The sequence below is a fragment of the Bubalus kerabau genome, chromosome X (assembly GCF_029407905.1).
Source record: "Bubalus kerabau isolate K-KA32 ecotype Philippines breed swamp buffalo chromosome X, PCC_UOA_SB_1v2, whole genome shotgun sequence".
Taxonomy (NCBI): domain Eukaryota; kingdom Metazoa; phylum Chordata; class Mammalia; order Artiodactyla; family Bovidae; genus Bubalus; species Bubalus kerabau.
Window position 1 is genome coordinate 71,464,716 of NC_073647.1, and position 18,478 is coordinate 71,483,193.

The following is an 18,478-nucleotide window of genomic DNA, read 5'->3' on the forward strand; positions in this document are numbered from 1 at the left end:
AGAGAGGTGTTAAACAGGAAGACACCCTGGAAGTGACGTCAATAAGAGGCGTGCAGAGGTCATAGGGTACGGGGAAGAGTCGCTTCAGTTAGAGCTAGACAGAAGGGAGGAAGACAGGAAAAAAGCAGATTGAAGTGTGAGAAAATTCAGAAGTGACTGGTCGGAGACAGAGAATGGTACCAAAGAAGAAGTTTTTCTGAGGAGCCACACACCAGCTATTCGTGGTAAAAGACTATCAAAATATCTGACTGACTTGACTGCCCAGAAGTCGTTGGGGACTTTGAGTGGTTTTGAAGTATGTTGGGGAGTGGAGTCCGGTTGCAGTGGTAGTTAAACTAAATTTGAATTACAATTAATTTTGTGACCCCTAAGCATGTTATTTTCCACGGAATAGTGCCAAATCAAAGTAGTGAATAATTTAAGGAGTATTACTGAGACACGGGTAAATTCAGTTAAGATTGAGTCTTTGAGAAGGTTCCAGAACCTTACGCCATTTTCTACCAGTATTGTTGCACGCTTTTCCCCAAGCACCACCCACTTTTTCTACTCGCTTACAGATCTGGTAAGTTTCATCAGAGAGCCCTTTCCCCTCCCCCTGGAGCGAAGAGCCCGCACATTGGACGCTTTAAACAGGTCTTTTTTTGCTGTCCTTGGACGTGTTGGAGAAATAGATACTTTTGTTAAGATTACCCAGTTACAAAAGCGGAGTGATTTTTTTTTTCCAAACTAAGTTAATAAATATCAAACAAGTGAGTACATAAGGCAGACGGGACGGGACGGGACGGTCGGAACTCAAGAGAATTGTACTTAAGTTGGTACATCGGGGTGATTTTAACATAGGACCGAGGTACTTCCGGGAGAGAATGGGCGGGCAGAGAATTCTGTGCGTTTGGCGGGTTTCGCCGTCTTGCTAAGTATTTGATCATCCCACAGGCGAGGGAACCAGAGACAAGAGGACGTAGTGAAGTCGCCACTGAAGGAAAAGGACAATTCGGATTCCCCGATGGCCATGGCTGTGGTGAGTGCCCCAGCCGCCGCAGGGTGCCGGGCGCGGGCGGCTGAGGGGAGGGGCTCTGGGGCGGGCTGGTTGCTGGTCACGTGGTCAAGCGGCGAATCAGGCTTTGGCCCGCCAGGCGCCGGGGGCGGGGCCCGCTCTCTGAAGCCCCTCACTATTCCCCGACCGCCGACCCCCGACCCCGCCGCCTCCCAGGGCTGTTCAGTAGCTTTCCGATCCTGGAAAGGACCCTAAAACGGGAACTAGCGAGAGTTGCAATGGCACCCCACTCCAGTACTCTTGCCTGGAAAATCCCATGGGCGGAGGAGCCTGGTAGGCTGCAGTCCATGGGGTCGCTAAGAGTCGGACACGACTGAACGACTTCACTTTCACTTTTCACTTTCATGCACTGGAGAAGGCAATGGCAACCCACTCCAGTGTTCTTGCCTGGAAAATCCTAGGGACGGGGCAGCCTGGTGGGCTGCCGTCTTTGGGGTCGCACAGAGTCGGACACGACTAAAGCGACTTAGCAGCAGCAGTAGCAGCGAGAGTTGGGAATGTTGGGGTCTGTTGCTTATGGCTTGTAATCCTTTCACGATTTAAATGACTTTCAATTACCTGAGAGTGAAATGAAATTAGTTCTTAATTCAAATAATAGTTTGGTCTGGTAAATGGCTGGGGAAGAAAGTAATTTTCTCGCAGGAGAAAACCGCAACAGCATTTCTTCCGTTTTAAAATCCTTTACATTGCTCGCTTTGGCAGCACATATGCTAAAATCCTTTACAAACTCCTGTAAATTTTTACATAATGTGAGGACGTTTTTCTGAGTACCTAATTTTTCAAACAAGTTCATAGAACATACTCAGTTTTTTTCTCATTCAACAACTTTTGAATAACTTACCAGTAACTACAATTTGCTAACTTACTCAATGGCAATTCGCGCCTGCCGCACCGCCCCCTGCCTCTTTTTTTTTACGGTTCAGAACCCATCGTTTTTTATTAAGGTAAGTGTTTTCTAAAATACTGAAAGCCTAAAACACCAGTTGCCATGCAAAGATTGTAAATTTATGTTTAAAGTAAGAACAAACTGAAATTCACTAATGAATGGTTAGTATGTCCTAACCATAATGTACTTAAAAATAGAGAAAGTTGGAAACTTAGGCCCTAATCTTAAAAATGTCCAAATTTATGTGGAAGAATGTAGACTGTGTATGGAGTTATAAAATGATTGAAATAAACCATCAGCTTTTGTTGGTGATATGTTTGTGAGGAGTTGGAAGGGTGGTAATTACATTTTAATGAAATTTTTCTTGTAGGACTTTAAAACTTATGTAGATCAGGCATGCAGAGCTGCTGAGGAATTTGTCAATATTTACTATGAGACAATGGACAAAAGAAGACGGGTGAGTGTTACAGACTACTATTCTTTATTAAATACCAGTTCTTTTTTTTTTTTTTTTTTTTTTGAGCCAGCCATTCATCCGAATTGTATAAGTGATAGCTATGTTCTCTAAAAGCACATTGCTTAGGAAAGGGTTGGTATGGCATCATGGATGTGTGAACTGTGGAATCATACCCCAGCTTTGTGTTTGCCAAGCTCTGTGACCTTGGGCAAGTTGCTAACCTCTCTCAACCCTGTTATATTTTTAGGGTGGTAAAGGGGAATTAAATACTGCACTTAACATGGGACCCAACATATATTTACTTAAATTCGTTACATTTTCTTAATCACATCATTTAACCAATATGGTTAAAATAGTATTAGTGCTAGTGAAGGGGTCTGTCATTACAGAGAATGTTCCCTGATTTGCCCCTTTAATTTCATATATTAATTGATAATTTTGTGTTAAAGCTCACAGCTGTGTCTGGCACTCACAAACAGAATCTGCCTGGCTTGGATACTTTTAGTCTTCCACAGAGAAAGTTCTCACTTCATCAGCTTTTTTCATTGCAATGTGTTCCTGAGCCATATCTTTTAAGGATTTCTGTATGTGACCTAGAATCTTCACTAGGTCTCTTATCGGTATAACACCATGTTGTAGAGAACTCTTGTCTATGCTGTAGAAGTTAATATCTCTAAAAGCTATTTTGTTAAGGCAGAAGATTAAAAAGAAGTTCTTGATACTGATGTTTGATGATGTTGGACCTGGCACAGGATATAACAGTGGACATTTGTTGGGCCTTGGTGCCTTCAAGGACAAAATAGCAAAAAAAGAAAGCAGCATAGTTCATTTCCAGAGTCCAGATATGTGTTGGCCCTTTAAGTTAAAATTTAGAGCTAAGCAAATAATGTCCCCTTTGACACACTAAATTCCTGTGACTGACTCCAGGGACTAAAGAGTTAACTGTTGAATTCTGCCTTATTTGAGTTTTAACTTACTTGACTTATCAAAGACTCTGCTTTAGCAAGTACTACTGATTGTTTTGGACTGAATATGTTATTTTCATGGCGATAAAAGGAACTAATTCTTCTTAACACATACAACATTAAATGGTTCAAACATTAAAGGGCTCACATGTATATAAACACTAGGATTGAAAGGTACAGGTAGGGCCTGACAGACAGCTTTGTTCATAGAATTAGAAAAGGGAGCAAGATTCAAACTGGTTCCAGGCTGCAAGGGCTTTGAAACCTGTGATCATTTAATTCATTTTAATTACAGAAAGCAGAACTTTTAAAAAAAAAAGTCTCTCTATCCATTTGATACAAAGGTTTCTCAGTGTGGCTTAAGTCAAAGATGAAAAAAAGTAGCTAGCTGCCTAGTATATTAAGAGGGCTTCCCTGGTAGCTCAGCTGGTAAAGAATCCGCCTGCAATGTGGGAGACCTGGGTTCAGATCCCCTGGAGGAGGGCGTGGCAACCCACTCCAGTATTCTTGCTTGGAGATTCCCAGGGACTGAGAAGGCTGGAGGGTTACAGTCCATGAGGTCGCAAAGAGTTGGATACGACTGAGCAATTAAGCACAGCATAGCACAGGATAATACCCATTTAAGGGCAACTTTATAAGGCAGATACCTTGTTCACATTGTCCTCTGTGGGAGGGGGCAAGGGAAGGAGAGATGGAGAAAGAACTATAAAAATGTTTAAACACTCGCTATAACCTTTCAATCCATTTCTACAAGATAATTTGCCCGAAATCAAAAATCTTTCCCCTTTTTTTCTTTTTTCTTCCTTTTTAGGCACTAACCAGGCTGTATCTGGACAAGGCCACTTTAATATGGAATGGAAATGTTGTTACAGGGCTGGAAGCCCTAGCCAATTTTTTTGACATGTTGCCTTCTAGTGAATTCCAGGTCAATATGTTAGATTGCCAGCCAGTTCATGGTAAGATCATGGTCTTTTGAGGTACTTGTTTTCCTGTAGTGGGCACTGAACTTTAACACCAAAAGCAGCTAGCAACTTTCAGTGGTAGCAGTAAATACTTTTTTGAATAAGTTAAATATGAAAAATTCAGCTGTCAAATCAAACTTTTGATCTTCATTTAGATGCATCTAATTCCAGAGAGCCAGTGGTAGGTTTTGGTGGATTGAGTGATTGTGCGGCTTATTAAAAGTCATGTGGCAAATTGAGCCTTACTATGATTTCTGTTGATGGAGAGGAACAACTTTCTGTTTTCCCTAAATAAATAGTTGCCCTCTGTACCTTGAAATGTCTCAAGAGAAAAAAATGTACCATATCTCTGATTAATGTGTTTTATTATCTTACAACCTATTAAAATTTCACCGCAATTTACTCTGTTACGTGAAAGGGTAGCGTTTGTCAAGGCAGATTTTGATTTCAGGCAGATTGATGCAGTTTATAAGATTAACCTCTAGGTGGGGTCCTAAGCATCTTAAGCAGTAGTTTCCTGAGTGATTTTTTGCCTTTATAGTTCTTGAAAAGAATGAAAACTTAAGAAACAAAATTTGACCAAGTTCTGTTAAAAAAAAAAAAAACAAGGAGATATTAACACAGGAACCAAAAAGCTAGATATTGAAAGTTTAGAGTACCCCAAATCTTTCTGGACTGAAAATAATGTTAGTATCTTTGAAACGGTTATTGAGTTTTCTGGCTCTGGGTGGGCATGCTCAAGATTATGCTTAAAGTAAAGACAGTGTGTTTAAGTTATAGGTAATGTGTTTAAGCCTGCAAATCTGCTTGTGTAAAGAATCCAACCTCTTCTCTTTTCTTGTGTGGGTGCAGAGCAAGCTACTCAGGCCCAGACCACAGTTCTTGTTGTGACCAGTGGAACTGTGAAGTTTGATGGCAACAAGCAACACTACTTCAACCAGAACTTCCTGCTGACTGCTCAGACTACTGCTAACAATACCGTGTGGAAGATTGCAAGTGACTGCTTCCGTTTTCAAGATTGGGCTACTATTTAAAGGGGGCAGAAGTCCATTCTTTTTTGGTCCATTAGTTCCAGCAACAGAAATTTATGTGAGTTATTAATTCATTTCATTGTGGAAGCGTTAAAAACTAGTATGTGCCGAAACTAAATTTCTTTAATATTTTTTATTCCTAGCAGCACCTTTTCTAGCAGCTGCCAATTTGAATCATTGCCCTTAAGAGCTTTAATGCTAGTTTTCTACATGCCTTATACATGTTTCACTAATGACATTCTTACAGTAACATTATATCCATGATCGCTGTATTAGCATACTCACTGTGAGCCCAGCATATTGCAAAAATAAAATCCTTTTATAGTACTATCTATGGGATATCAGCACAATGTAACTTTCTGGGAGGAAGTGGAGTGTTTATTGTTGTTGTTATTAGGTGAATTTAGGTTAATTTTGTAGTATGGCATGTACTTTTTCGTTTAACACTGGTAATGCAGTTTATGTATAAGACTTTTTCAAAGCAATTTAATGAACACATTACTAGTTTAGGTTTACGTAACTACTCTGACATACTAGAATCACATGTAGAGATGTTCAATAGTCTTTTTTTATTAAGTAATTTTTTTCATGTTGGCATGTTTTCTTATGAAGTGAGTTAATCTACTCGAGAGATGTAAAATGTTCTCAACTGATACCCGAGTGTTGGATACACTCAGTGACTTAAAAGCAAGACTTCTTTAAAAGCTTTTTCTTGGCAGCTCCAGGTCTATAACTTTAGATAGTAAATGGTAGTAGGACTAATAGCTTTAGCGGGAGAATGAGGAGTGAAAAATGTATAGATCCGAGGTTGGCCACAAGTAAGGAAGGATGGCCAAATGGTACACTTTGGGTATTTGTTTTCTACCTCCTAAAAATGTAGCCTAATTTTAGGATTTAAGTCATTAAGGTAATAAGTATCTTTACCAAAAGGTCATGACTGTCACTTTTGTTCTAAGAATTATTTTTAAATGTTTTTCTAGTTCACCTCATACTTATTACCAGTATATGTTTCAATTTATTTAAGAACTTGTTGGGGGAAAATGTCAGCAATAAGCCTGACCCTTCAGCAGGGTCTGACAGAAAAGTTGGAAACAAAGCCATGGCTCTCTCTTTGGGACCCTTAACTTCTAAGTCTTCCACATGAACTTCAGACCAAAAGTCAGCTACGTACTATCCACCCCCAAAGTGAGTGATTTGTTCCCTGTGTTTACACTGTCAACTGCATGATCTTTTTACTACTTAAAGCTAAAATTATTTAATCTCATGATGGTGTTCTTCCATACGGCATTGAGCAAATAGATCTGTTATAAAACATGTTCCTGTTATGTAGCTCACATTTTCTTTTTGGAAAAGATAGAGAACAGCAGATCTTCATAGCCTATAAACCTAAGAAAAACCAGTTGATTCGTTCTGTGTCTCAGCATCTAAAGAGAAAGAAGTCTTTGTTTTTTGGTGAAAATTTAAACATTTTTCCATTCCTGAATTCATCATTCTCATCTTGTTACACTAGATGTGCCAGCTTTGTTTCCACATTCCAACTCAGTGTTTCTTGTTACTTAATTTGAAGATCAACGATTCATTTACTCTTGTCACAAACTACATGTCACATTTCTGATATAAAATAGAACTAAGTAGGAGAAAGGGATGGAACAGAAATTTAGACCATACCTTCTTGTAGTACTGACTAAAGCTTACACATATTCTACTCAAACTGAATTTATTCTAATTTTGGATTGACTTTTTAAAACCACAGCTTTAGTAGCAACAATCAGATTGCCCAAATATTGCCTTTTCCCTAAAGGAGAACAGTCTCAAGTAAAAGTGGCATATAACTAGCAATAACTGAATTGACTGGTTGTATGTATACTGTTCATTACTTTAGTGCTTTAAGACTGGTGTGTGAATTGCTGTTTCCAAACTCTGTATAACTTTTAAATGGCTGGAACTACTCTTATATGGACTAGACTGTATTTTTGACATGCGCATATTTTTGTAACTTAAAAAAATAAAAGTTGCCTTTAACAAGTTTTCTCAAGCTTGGTTTAAGGTCTTTTGATTTTTTTAAGGCTCCAGAACAGTTAGTTGTTTCTTCTTACACTATAAGGTTTAAAAAAGAATTTTAAGTTAGGATATTGAAAACAGTGATTGACAACTAGGACCTTGTCTTTTCTCTAGCCTACCTTGTTCTTCCCCCTTTTCCTACCAAATACATTCTGAGATCACCTGTTTGAAGTAGCAGTGAAGTTTCTAGTGAAATGTTAGAAATTCTAAGTTTGAAAAACTAGCCAAATATTAAAAAAAAAAAAAAAACTAGCCAAAATTCAGTAGGCAGTGAAACCAAAAGACAGTTCATTTTCAGGGGAAAAAAATGGTCCCATTAACTTTAATTCTACATTAAAAATATGTCAACAGACACTTGAGGAGTAAGAAGAGGCAACAGCCTTTGAAATCAACCCCTGTATTTCATCTCTTCAATGAGGCACGTATTTTTGACAATTTAATACCCCTGAAATTGATGTATTATAAATTCTTGCTAAAGCATACTTTAATCAGCCTTTTTTTTTCCTTTCTCAGTGGTACATAAAATACTGTCTTAAAATCAATGGTGTCTTAGATTGATGAAATACAGTAATGAATTTTGCTAGATAAAAATGGTTAGGAATCTACTCAGGTGTAAATTTGTAGGCATTAGTGAAAGTAAAAGATTGTAAGCTTAAAAGGTTAATGACTCATGACTCAAACTCTATCACCAAGTTATTTGCTTTTCATGTCTACCTCATAAGGCTGAAAGAACCACAGACCTTATTTAAGCATGTAAGTGCCTTGGTGAACAGGAATCAGCATTTTCCTAGTTTCTGGAAATTTCCTAGTAATGTATTTGTTGTTTAGCTAAGTGGTATCCAACTCTTTTGCAACTCCATGGACTGTAGCCCACCAGGCTCCTCTGTCCATGGAATTTCCAGGCAAGAATATTGAAGTAGGTTGCCATTTCCCTCTCCAGGGGATCTTCCCGACCCAGGGATTGAACCCCCATCTCCTGTATTTGCAGGTGGATTCTTTATCACTGAGCCACCAGGGAATCCCGTTAATAACATACAGTGTGTCTAAAAAGATAACTCTCCATGAGGTTAAAGGATAAATGCAGTGTTTGGGAAAGGAACAAGTAGTCAAAGTCAAGAAGGCATTTTATTCTGAAATGTTGCTGGATTGACTTGCCTGAGATTACTGATGCAGGAAATTTGATTGCAGGGGACTTCATTTGCTGATTTTTGTTATAATTTAATTATTTAATATTAAATTATTGATTTAATATATGATAGAATAAGCACAGATGTGCTTTAACATAACCTTATATATTTAGGGAGAGATGGTAGGGCATATTTAGCTTTTTTATTTAACAATTGTCTCTATAATAAATATACTCCATCAAAACAGTTGCTACAAAACTCTGCTGTATTTTATTAGCTATTTGCCCTTCTTTGTCAAATGCATCTTTCTATACAAAAGATTTCTTGGTGACTTATCAGTGGGCTATGTACATCAATTTTGCTTCTCAGAGAAGCCCTAAAAAGTAGAGAACTATAAAATATTGTTGAAATAATGTGTCAGATGGAGGATCTTAGACTACAGGCTCTATCTGAGATTGAAGTATATGCACCCTCTAAATCAGTGGTTTTCAAAGTTTTGCTCTAACCCACAGAGGTGTAAAATGTCACAAGCCAGTATACAAATACATCTACATATAACAAACTAGAATAAAAATTATGTGTCTAAAATAAAACTCGTGTTTTATTTTGTGATGTGCTTTTGGTATTTTCTACTTCATTTTATTAATTTTTAAAGTGCTGATCATAGCCTACTTAATTGATTTTCACAACTTCCTGTTAGATTGTACAAGGAGTTTGGAAAGCATGAAGATAGAGAAAGCATAATATTTTTGCCATCACTTTCTAGCAGGGGGTGGAGAGGAGGATTGGCTTTTAAAAAGCAGTGTTGTGTTGGTGATGTCACCTGAGGCTTAGAAAAGATCAAAAACTTCCTCTCAGGCATGTCATATTTGTGGAGGACAATGAAGGGGCAGGCCTGTTTTCCTCCCATTCCTTATCTTGTACCTGAAGTTCAAAGCTAAGAAAACAACTGGTTAGGCTCGTCTTTAGGCAGAATCTGGGAATAGGATGTGTGGCAATGAAACAAAGATGAAACAGAGGAGGCTGCCCTATTTCAGATGTCCAAGCAGAGAACTGAGAAGGCATTCCAGCAGAAGCATTTTTGAACACGGTTTGATACCAAATACACCGTATTTCAGCCTATTTTAAGTCAATTTCATGTGTTTTTCTCTTTCCCTCCCTTCTTGGACACCCCAAACATCTGCATTCAACCCTCCTGGTTGGGAATTCCCTGGAAGTCTAGTGATTAGGACTCAGCACTTTCACTTCCAAGGCATGGGTTCGATCCCTGGTTGGGGAACTAAGATCCTGCAAGCCACACAGTGCATTGGGAGGGAAAAAAAACATGGTTTAACAAAGGCTATGGTGGGCTCTAAGGTGTAAATCTCAGCAGGACTTGTCTAGCTCCACAAAAAGCCTAAGATTTGATTGATACAGATAGAGACGACTTTTTTTTTAACTGTGAAAGGAGATTGAGGGCCTTTAAGAAAAGCAAGGATAGCAATTTGCAAATGTATTTTTGAGAGGTCTTTCTATAAAGGGGGAAAAAGTGGGCCTGAACATTATTGATTCCAGTTCTCTCACTCAACGGCAGGATATCAGCAAGAGGTGTCTGCAACACTTAGCAACTGCAGGTGCTGCAGTCCGCCTTGGAGCCCCAAGCCGTCTGAGGTGGCCAGCCTACTCTCTCTTCCCCTAACCCTTCCGTGTTGTTTCTGAAGGAGCCTTTGGGAAGGACTTCTCTAATAAGCTCATCTGTCCATCGGTGACACCCAGGATTCCCAGTGGTCCAAGTCCAATCTCGGGGATAAAAATTCATTGTCTTTTGATGTTGCTAGTGAGAAATTGCAAGCTTGAGACAAGGGACCAGAAGAGAAGAAATTAGCTGGGGGGAGGCAGAGGGGCAGTTGGATAAATTTTGCCTTCTAAACAACTGAAAGTAAAAGGAGGAAGTAGGGGAGAGAAACTAGAAAATTTAGCCTCCCTTGGATAGGAAATTTATCATCACTGCATGGCAGTTAAGGATGCCCTTGCATCTTAGAATGAGAAATGCAGCTAAAATACACATATATGGGACTTCCCTGGTGGTCCAGTGGTTAAGAATCCACCTTCTAATACAGGGGACGTGAATTTGATCCCTGATCGGGAAACTAAGATTCTTACATGCCACAGGGCAACTGAGCCTGCATGCCACAACTAAAAATAAGCCCACGTACCGCAACTAAGAACTGAAAGTGTAAAGTGAAAGTGTTAGTTGCTCAGTTGTGTCTGACTCTGTGCAACCCTATGGGCTATAACCCGCCAGGCTCCTCTGTCCATGGAATTCTTCAGGCAAGAATACTGGAGAGGGTTTGCAGCCAAAAATAAATATCTTAATAAAATATACATACATATGCTTACAAATGTATGGGGGACCAGTCCAAAACCAATAATGGGGACCACCTCCTTCCATGTGCCCATTTCTCCCAATCTTCTGAGGCCCTACACTGTTATGCTTCCTAAAAATCTCCCCAATTTCAGACTCTGGTCCTATCCTGCCATCCTCTCAAATCCCTCTTTCCATCCCACCCAAACTTCTTATCCTAAGAGTCATCACCTCAGGCCCCACCCTCCACTTTCAAGTTAAGTTTAACTCATGAACTCACCATGGAGATGACTGGCTTCTATCTCTTGGGGTTGTTATATTTTGTCTGGAAGCAGCTGGAACAATACCATAACTCAAAGGAATGGCTTACTAATCTTGGCTCTTCAGACATTTTGTGTGTGAGGAAAGGGGGAAGTTTGACTTGAAGATCAGAGAGAGGGATGTTTGGTGCCCCTCCTACTATACAATGTAGGAGGGGAACGCGTATCATTTATCATGGCATATAAATGAGCCCACCATATAAGCTCCCAAATAGCTTACTGATCATATTTTCTTTTGACTTCTGTTCGCTGTCCTAAATGGCTTTTGTTCCACTGCTGCTCTCTCTCTGTCAGTGGGCTGACAACACTCCCAAACCTCATTTCTCTCTCATGCTGCTTATGTGACTGCAGAGCCCCTCTGGCAGCAGCCAAAGAAAGCTCTAGAAGGTGGTTTTGTGTGAGCTAATGAGTCTCGACACTAAAGTCAGAGAACTGGAAATGAATTGCAGACTTGCCAATTGCTAGTTGTGTGATCCTTCAGCAAGTCACTAATCCTCCACCAGAGCCTCCAATACCTCATCTATAAAAGGGAGATGATAGTACTGACATGGCAAGGTTATTGTGAGGCCTGAGTTAGATACAGCTGTACTGTTCCTGGCACACAGCAATAATATAGCTGACCATCATTGAGCACTTACATGTGTCCAGCTATGCTGAGCACTTCACATGCATTATTATCTCATTTGACATCACAATAGCCTTATGAGATAGGTATTATTGTCATGACCATTTCACAAATGAGGAAACTGAAGCTTAAAGAGACAATCACTTGTCCAAGGCCATTCAGTGGCAGAAGCGGTTTTCAAAACTAGTCCTTTATGATTCTAACAATAATGATACCAAAATTACAGGCACTTCACCGATAGCAGCAATTGCTATAATTGCTGTGTGTACATTCTTAAGCAAAGAGGAACTAAAGAGCCTCTGGATGAAGGTGAAAGAGGAGAGTGAAAAAGCTGGCTTAAAACTCAACATTCAAAAAACTAAGATCATGGCGTCCGGTCCCATCACTTCATGGCAAATAGATGGGGAAACAGTGCAAACAGTGACAGACTTTATTTTCATGGGCTGCAAAATCAACGCAGACGGTGAGTGCAGCCATGAAATTAAAAAGACGCTTGCTCCTGGGAAGAAAAAGCTATGACAAACCTCAGTTCAGTTCAGTTCAGTTTAGTCGCTCAGTCGTGTCTGACTCTTTGTGACCCCATGGACCGCAGCACGCCAGGCCTCCCTGTCCATCACCAACTCCCAGAGTTTACTCAAACTCATGTCCGTTGAGTCGGTGATACCATCCAACCATCTCATCCTCTGTTATCCCCTTCTCCTCCTGCCTTCAATCTTTCCCAGCATCAGGGTCTTTTACAGTGAGTCAGTTCTTCACATCAGGTGGCCAATGTATTGGAGTTTCAGCTTCAGCATCAGTCCTTCCAATGAATATTCAGGACTGATTTCCTTTAGGATGAACTGGTTGGATCTCCTTGCAGTCCAAGAGACGCTCAAGAGTCTTCTCCAACACCACAGTTCAAAAGCATCAATTCTTTGGCTCTCAGCTTTCTTTACAGTCCAACTCTCAACATCCATACATGACTACTGGAAAAACCATAGCTTTGACCGGACCAACCTTTGTTGGCAAAGTAATGTGTCTGCTTTTTAATATGCTGTCTAGGTTGGTCATAAATTTTCTTCCAAGGAGTAAGCGTCTTTTAACTTCATGGCTGCAGTCACCATCTGCAGTGATTTTGGAGCCCCCCAAAATAAAGTCTGTCATTGTTTCCACTGTTTCCCTGTCTATTTGCCATGAAGTGTTGGGACCAGATGCCATGATCTTAGTTTTCTGTTGAGTTTTAAGCCATCTTTTTCACTCTCCTCTTTCACTTTCATCAAGAGGCTCTTTGCTTCTTTGCTTTCTGCCTTGAGGGTGGTGTCATCTGCATATCTGAGGTTATTGATATTTCTCCTGGCAATCTTGATTCCAGCTTGTGTTTCTTCCAGCCCAGCGTTTTTCATGATGTACTCTGCATAGAAGTTAAATAAGCAGGATGACAATACAGCCTTGACGTACTCCTTTCCCTATTTGGAACCAGTCTGTTGTTCCATATCCAGTTTTTTTCTTTTTTTTTTAATTTTATTTTATTTTTAAACTTTACATAATTGTATTAGTTTTGCCAAATATCAAAATGAATCCGCCACAGGTATACATGTGTTCCCCATCCTGAACCCTCCTCCCTCCTCCCTCGCCATGCCCTCCCTCTGGGTCGTCCCAGTGCACCAGCCCCAAGCATCCAGTATCGTGCATCGAACCTGGACTGGCAACTCGTTTCATACATGATATTTTACATGTTTCAATGCCATTCTCCCATATCCAGTTCTAACTGTTGCTTCTTGACCTGCATACAGGTTTCTCAAGAGGCCGATCAGGTGCAGCTGGGGCGAGCGGGCTGGACGGAGACATGGAGTGGAGGCGGAGACGGCACGTCTCCCGCTTCCCTGCCCGGCTCTGCGGACCGGCCAGCGAGGCCGGGGAGGAGCCGCCGCCTCCAGGCCAACTGCGCGTCCCGGGAGCGTGGAAGGGGGCGGGGAGCGCGGGAAGCCCTGGCCGATCCCGGCCCTTAAAGCATCCCGTCCTCCTTCTTCGACCCCGGGCGCCCGCCGCCTCGCTCCAGATCTGCGGCTGCAGGATCCAGAAGCACAAAAGGCTACTTTGCTACAGGGACTGGAGAGGCTCTCTGAGGGCAGAACGTTTGCTCTATTCTTCTGCTCAGATAGTCTTGGGGACAAGTGTCTGCTGCAAACTGAGAAGAGAATCGGGTTTTCGCCTTTGTTTCCTCTTGATGCTGCTGTGTCCAGAGGCCGGGAGAGTTCACGCTCCACGTCAGTAACATCAAAGTGCTGTCTCCTGATTGGACCGTTTTCAGAAACTGACATCAGTTTTCATACAGCGTAAGCTTAAAAGGTGAAGAAACTGAAGCATGAGAGAGCCACGTGATTGAGTATCATGACGCCTGAAAGGTGGCTTCTGCTTCTCCTTGGTTTCTGCTTCCTCCATATGACTTAGCAGCACATGTTTTCTGGCTGTTACATGGAAAATTTATTTTGTATTAATCGTAAATGAGGCAGTAAGAATTTGCTGTCTATTTTGTGATCACATGGACCACAGCCTTGTCTAACTCAATGAAACTATGAGCCATGCCATGTAGGGCCACCCAAGACAGGTCATGGTGGAGAGTTCTGACAAAATGTGGTCCACTGGAGAAGGGAATGGCAAACCACTTCAGTAGTCTTGCCTTGAGAACCCCGTGAACAGTATGAACAGTATGACAAACCTAGACAGCGTATTAAAAAGCAGAGCCATCAGTTTGCCGACAAAGGTCTGTGTAGTCAAAGCTATGGTTTTTCCAGTAGTCATGTATGGATGTGAGAGTTGGACCATAAAGAAGGCTGAGCACTGAAGAATTGATGTTCTTGAACTGTGGTGTTGGAAAAGACTTTGCCTAGATAGGACCATGATAGCTGTTTTCTTGGGGTTAGAAAAGATAAGAGATTGTGTCAGCTAGAGACAAGGCTCAATTAGCCCTTCCAGAAAGAATTAACCTTTCAGCTCTGAGGAGGACAGTTAACTGATAGCCTCCAGCAACATATCTGCAGGATCCTCTGCAGTATTTGAGCTGATGCCGTGCTCTTCTGGGGCAGCCTCTAGCCCATGACTGAACACAGTGAGAAGGCTAAAGCCTGGCTATTTCAGCCCTTTGCAGAACTTCTCTAATGGACCATCCTTGCCCTGCAGCCCTCCCCTAGATTGGCCAAGACTTTCAGGTCCACATCACAGGCCTGCCTAACTCTGCTTTTTCTTGTTTTTATGCTCACAAATATCAGATACACATCAATGTTTGGGAACTTCCCTGGTGGTCCACTGGCTAAGACTCCGTGCTCCCAATGCAGTGGGCCTGGCTTCTATCCCTTGTTGGGGAACTAGTTCCCAAATGCTGCAACTTAGACCCAAATAATTAATGTCTAGAGACTTCGCTGCCCAACATTGTTTACTCCCTCTTTATCTTTCACAGGGTTAACCCCCAGTAAGCCTTTTTTTAAATCCCTAACTCCATCTTAGTATCTCCTTCTTATAGAATACAAACTGACCCAAAGGAGTTTGTTGCCTGTCCTTTGCTGAACTGAAGCACCGGATCAATCTTGAGAGAATGTGTCTGGTGGCTTCTCAGGCAGATATCCTAGTAGCCTGCTTGACCATTGCCATGGAAACTTCCCCAGGAAAGGGGGAAAAAGAAGGAGACAAGGACTCATTGTAAAGTCCCACACTCAGCCTATGGGAGATGATCCCCAATCACTTGGACTGAAGGCTTGGGGTCCTATCCAATTGCATTTGGCCTTGTGAGGGTTGGAATTGAAGAGGGGAAGGAGAGATACTTAGGCTAACCAAGTCTGAAAGAGATGGAGGATGGGGAGGGAAATGCTGGGGAATGGGAGTGTATGGCCCAGAGAGCAGTTAGTATTCAATAAGGAACTGTGGCATCCCTGAGTCTTAGCATCCTGGCAACAAAATCTGCACTTAACCAGTACTTTCCACACAGAAACTGGCCTGCCAAAAATTTCTGTATGCCCTGGCCTCTTCCCAACTCTACCTCCAGCTCTTCCCTCTGTATGTCCCAACACCACTGTTCCAGAACAGAGACTCTGAACCTAGTCTGGGGGTCCACAGACCCCCAGAGGTTCAGGAGAGGTCTGATATTCCCCCAAAGAAGCATGAGTATTTATCTGGGGACAGAGCCTGTAGGTTTCATCAGCATCTCAAAGATAAATGTAATGCTATAGAGATTAGGAACTATTGGTCCAGGGAAAGTGAGTCCATTTTTATGGATTTAGCAGGCAGAATTAGCACATAGTATTGAAACTGCCTGACAATGTAGGAGATGTAAGAGTCACAGGTTTGATCCCTGGGTCAAGAAGATCCCCTGGAGGAGGGCATGGCAATCCATTTCACTATTCTTGCCTGGAGAATTCCATGGACAGAGGAGCCTGGCAGGCTACAGTCCATAAGGTCACACAGAGTTGGATATGACTGAGCAACTTACCAATGCAGCATGCACAGGTGCTCCCAAATAATTGTTACGTGAGTGAATCAGTGACTAGAAAAAAGAAATTACTCTGAGTAGCAAAAATTAATTTAAGTGAGGTAAGACATAAAACACTTAGCACAGTACCTGTCACATAGTAAGCATTCAGTAAGAAATATTATCATCATTATCATCACATGGTCAATCTTTTGAACAGGAATCTAGTACTCCAGGCTGGCTGAACAATAAGGTATTTAACTACTCTTTGTCATTGGATATACCAATTGTCTCCATTTATTTTCTTTTTAAAAATTTTTATCTATTTATTATTTTTATTTTTGGCTGTGTTGGGTCTTCATTACAGCACAGGCTTTCTCCAGGTGCAGCGAGTGGAGGCTACACTGTTGCAGGGCACAGGCTTCCCATAGCAGTGACTTCTCTTATTGTGGGGCACAGGCTCTAGGGTATGCAGGCTCAGTAGCTGTGGTGCACAGGTTCAGCTGCCACATGGCATGTGGAATTTTCCTGGACCAGGGATCGAACCTGTGTCCCTTGCATTGTCAGTTTGGATTCTTAACTACTGGACCACCAGGGAAGTCCTCCATTTATTTTCTATTAGAAATGATGCAACATTGAACATCTTATACACATAGTTTTGCTCACAAGTGTAAATACCTAGAAAATAAACTTTTAGAAGTGCAACTGTTGGGTTAAAGGATATGCACCTTTTAAACTTTGACTGAAACTACCAAACTTCCCTCCAAAAAGTGCCACCAATTATATTCTCACAAAATGAATACAAACACTTATTTTTCTATACCCTTAGCTACATTGGATATTATTGATTTTTAAAAATTTGCCATCTGTGTCTCCATTCCTTCCCTGCAAATTGGTCCATCATGACCATTTTTCTAGATTCCACATATATGCATTAACACATGATATTTGTTGTTCTCTTTCTGACTTACTTCACTCTGTATAACAGGCTCTAGATTCACCCACTTCATTAGAACTGACCCAAATTCGTTCTTTTTTATGGCTGAGTAAAATTCCATTGTATATAGATGTACCACATCTTCTTCATCCATTCATCTGTAGATGGACATCTTGGTGGCTTCCATGTCCTGGTTGTTGTAAATAGTGTTGCAATGAACATTGGAGTACCTGTGTCTTTTAGAATTGTGGCTTTCTCGGGGCCCAGCAGTGTGAAAAATAGATAGCTGGTGAGAAGTTGCTGTATAACACTTCTGTTATACAGAAGCCCAGCCTGGTGCTCTGTGTTGATCTAGAGGGGTGGGATGGGGGAGGGGAGAGAGGCTTAACAGGGAGGGGATATAGGTCTAATTATGGCTGATCCACATTGTTGTATAACAGAAACCAGCACAACACTGTAAAGAAATTTTCCTCCAATTAAAAAATAAAATTAAAAAACAAAAAAATTTGCCAACCTCATGAGCAAAAAACCAATATTTTGTTTTAGTTTCTATTTCTTTAATTGTTGCTGCTGCTGCTGCTGCTAAGTCACTTCAGTCGTGTCCAACTCTGTGCGACCCCATAGACAGCAGCCAACCAGGCTCCCCTATCCCTGGGATTCTCCAGGCAAGAACACTGGAGTGGGTTGCCATTGCCTTCTCCAATGCATGAAAGTGAAAAGTGAAAGTGAAGTTGCTCAGTCGTGTCCAACTCCTAGCGACCCCATATTAGGTAATGTGATAATTCTTAAATTTATGCCTTTAGCCATGACCTCCACATTTGTACTCAAATCAGTTGCTTTCTTAGTGTCTAATGGACAATTCTAACTTAATTTAGTATATCCAAAATCAAAGTCCTAATTTGGATGAATTTTTTAAAAATACAGATATAAAATATAGATGAGAAAACATTTAAAATGAGAGGCAGTTAACAGGTCCAAACCAAACTCCTGATCTTATCCTCAAACCTGCTCTTCCTACACAATATCCCATTTCTGTCAATGGCAACCCCATTCTTCCAATCTTCAGGCTAATATTCTGGAGCCATCCTCGATTTCTCCCTTTCTCTCATATTCTACAGAGTCTGATCACTTCTCATTACCTCTACCAATGCCACCCTGGTCCAAGCCACTACCTTCTTCTGACTGGATTATTGTTCAAACCTCCTGCTTGGTCTTCCTGGTCCCCTTCTACTGTTCCCATGCTGTGGATACCATCCCAGTCCATTCCC

At 41.2% G+C, this 18,478-nt stretch overlaps 1 protein-coding gene across 3 annotated transcripts; it reads left to right on the plus strand.

Moving 5' to 3' along the window:
• The first annotated feature begins 88 nt into the window (after nt 1-88).
• Nucleotides 89-7,390, plus strand: NXT2 (nuclear transport factor 2 like export factor 2). Of its 3 annotated transcripts, none has more exons than XM_055563128.1 (5): nt 89-224; nt 934-1,018; nt 2,311-2,397; nt 4,174-4,318; nt 5,177-7,390. In XM_055563128.1, the coding sequence occupies exons 2-5, from the start codon at nt 1,004-1,006 to the stop codon at nt 5,356-5,358; spliced, it is 429 nt and encodes a 142-aa protein (XP_055419103.1). In that variant the 5' UTR covers nt 89-224; nt 934-1,003; the 3' UTR covers nt 5,359-7,390. The 3 variants fall into 3 exon arrangements, with proteins under 3 accessions (XP_055419103.1, XP_055419104.1, XP_055419105.1); XM_055563129.1 differs by lacking the exon at nt 89-224 and adding an exon at nt 688-749; XM_055563130.1 differs by lacking the exon at nt 89-224 and adding an exon at nt 829-847.
• The last annotated feature ends 11,088 nt before the right edge of the window (nt 7,391-18,478 follow it).

Bases quoted from the DNA above. Each gene is read 5' to 3' on its own strand.
- NXT2 (XM_055563128.1), top strand. The intron at 2,398-4,173 runs GTGAGTGTTACA...CTTCCTTTTTAG, and splicing joins CAATGGACAAAAGAAGACGG to GCACTAACCAGGCTGTATCT. The intron at 4,319-5,176 runs GTAAGATCATGG...GTGTGGGTGCAG, and splicing joins AGATTGCCAGCCAGTTCATG to AGCAAGCTACTCAGGCCCAG.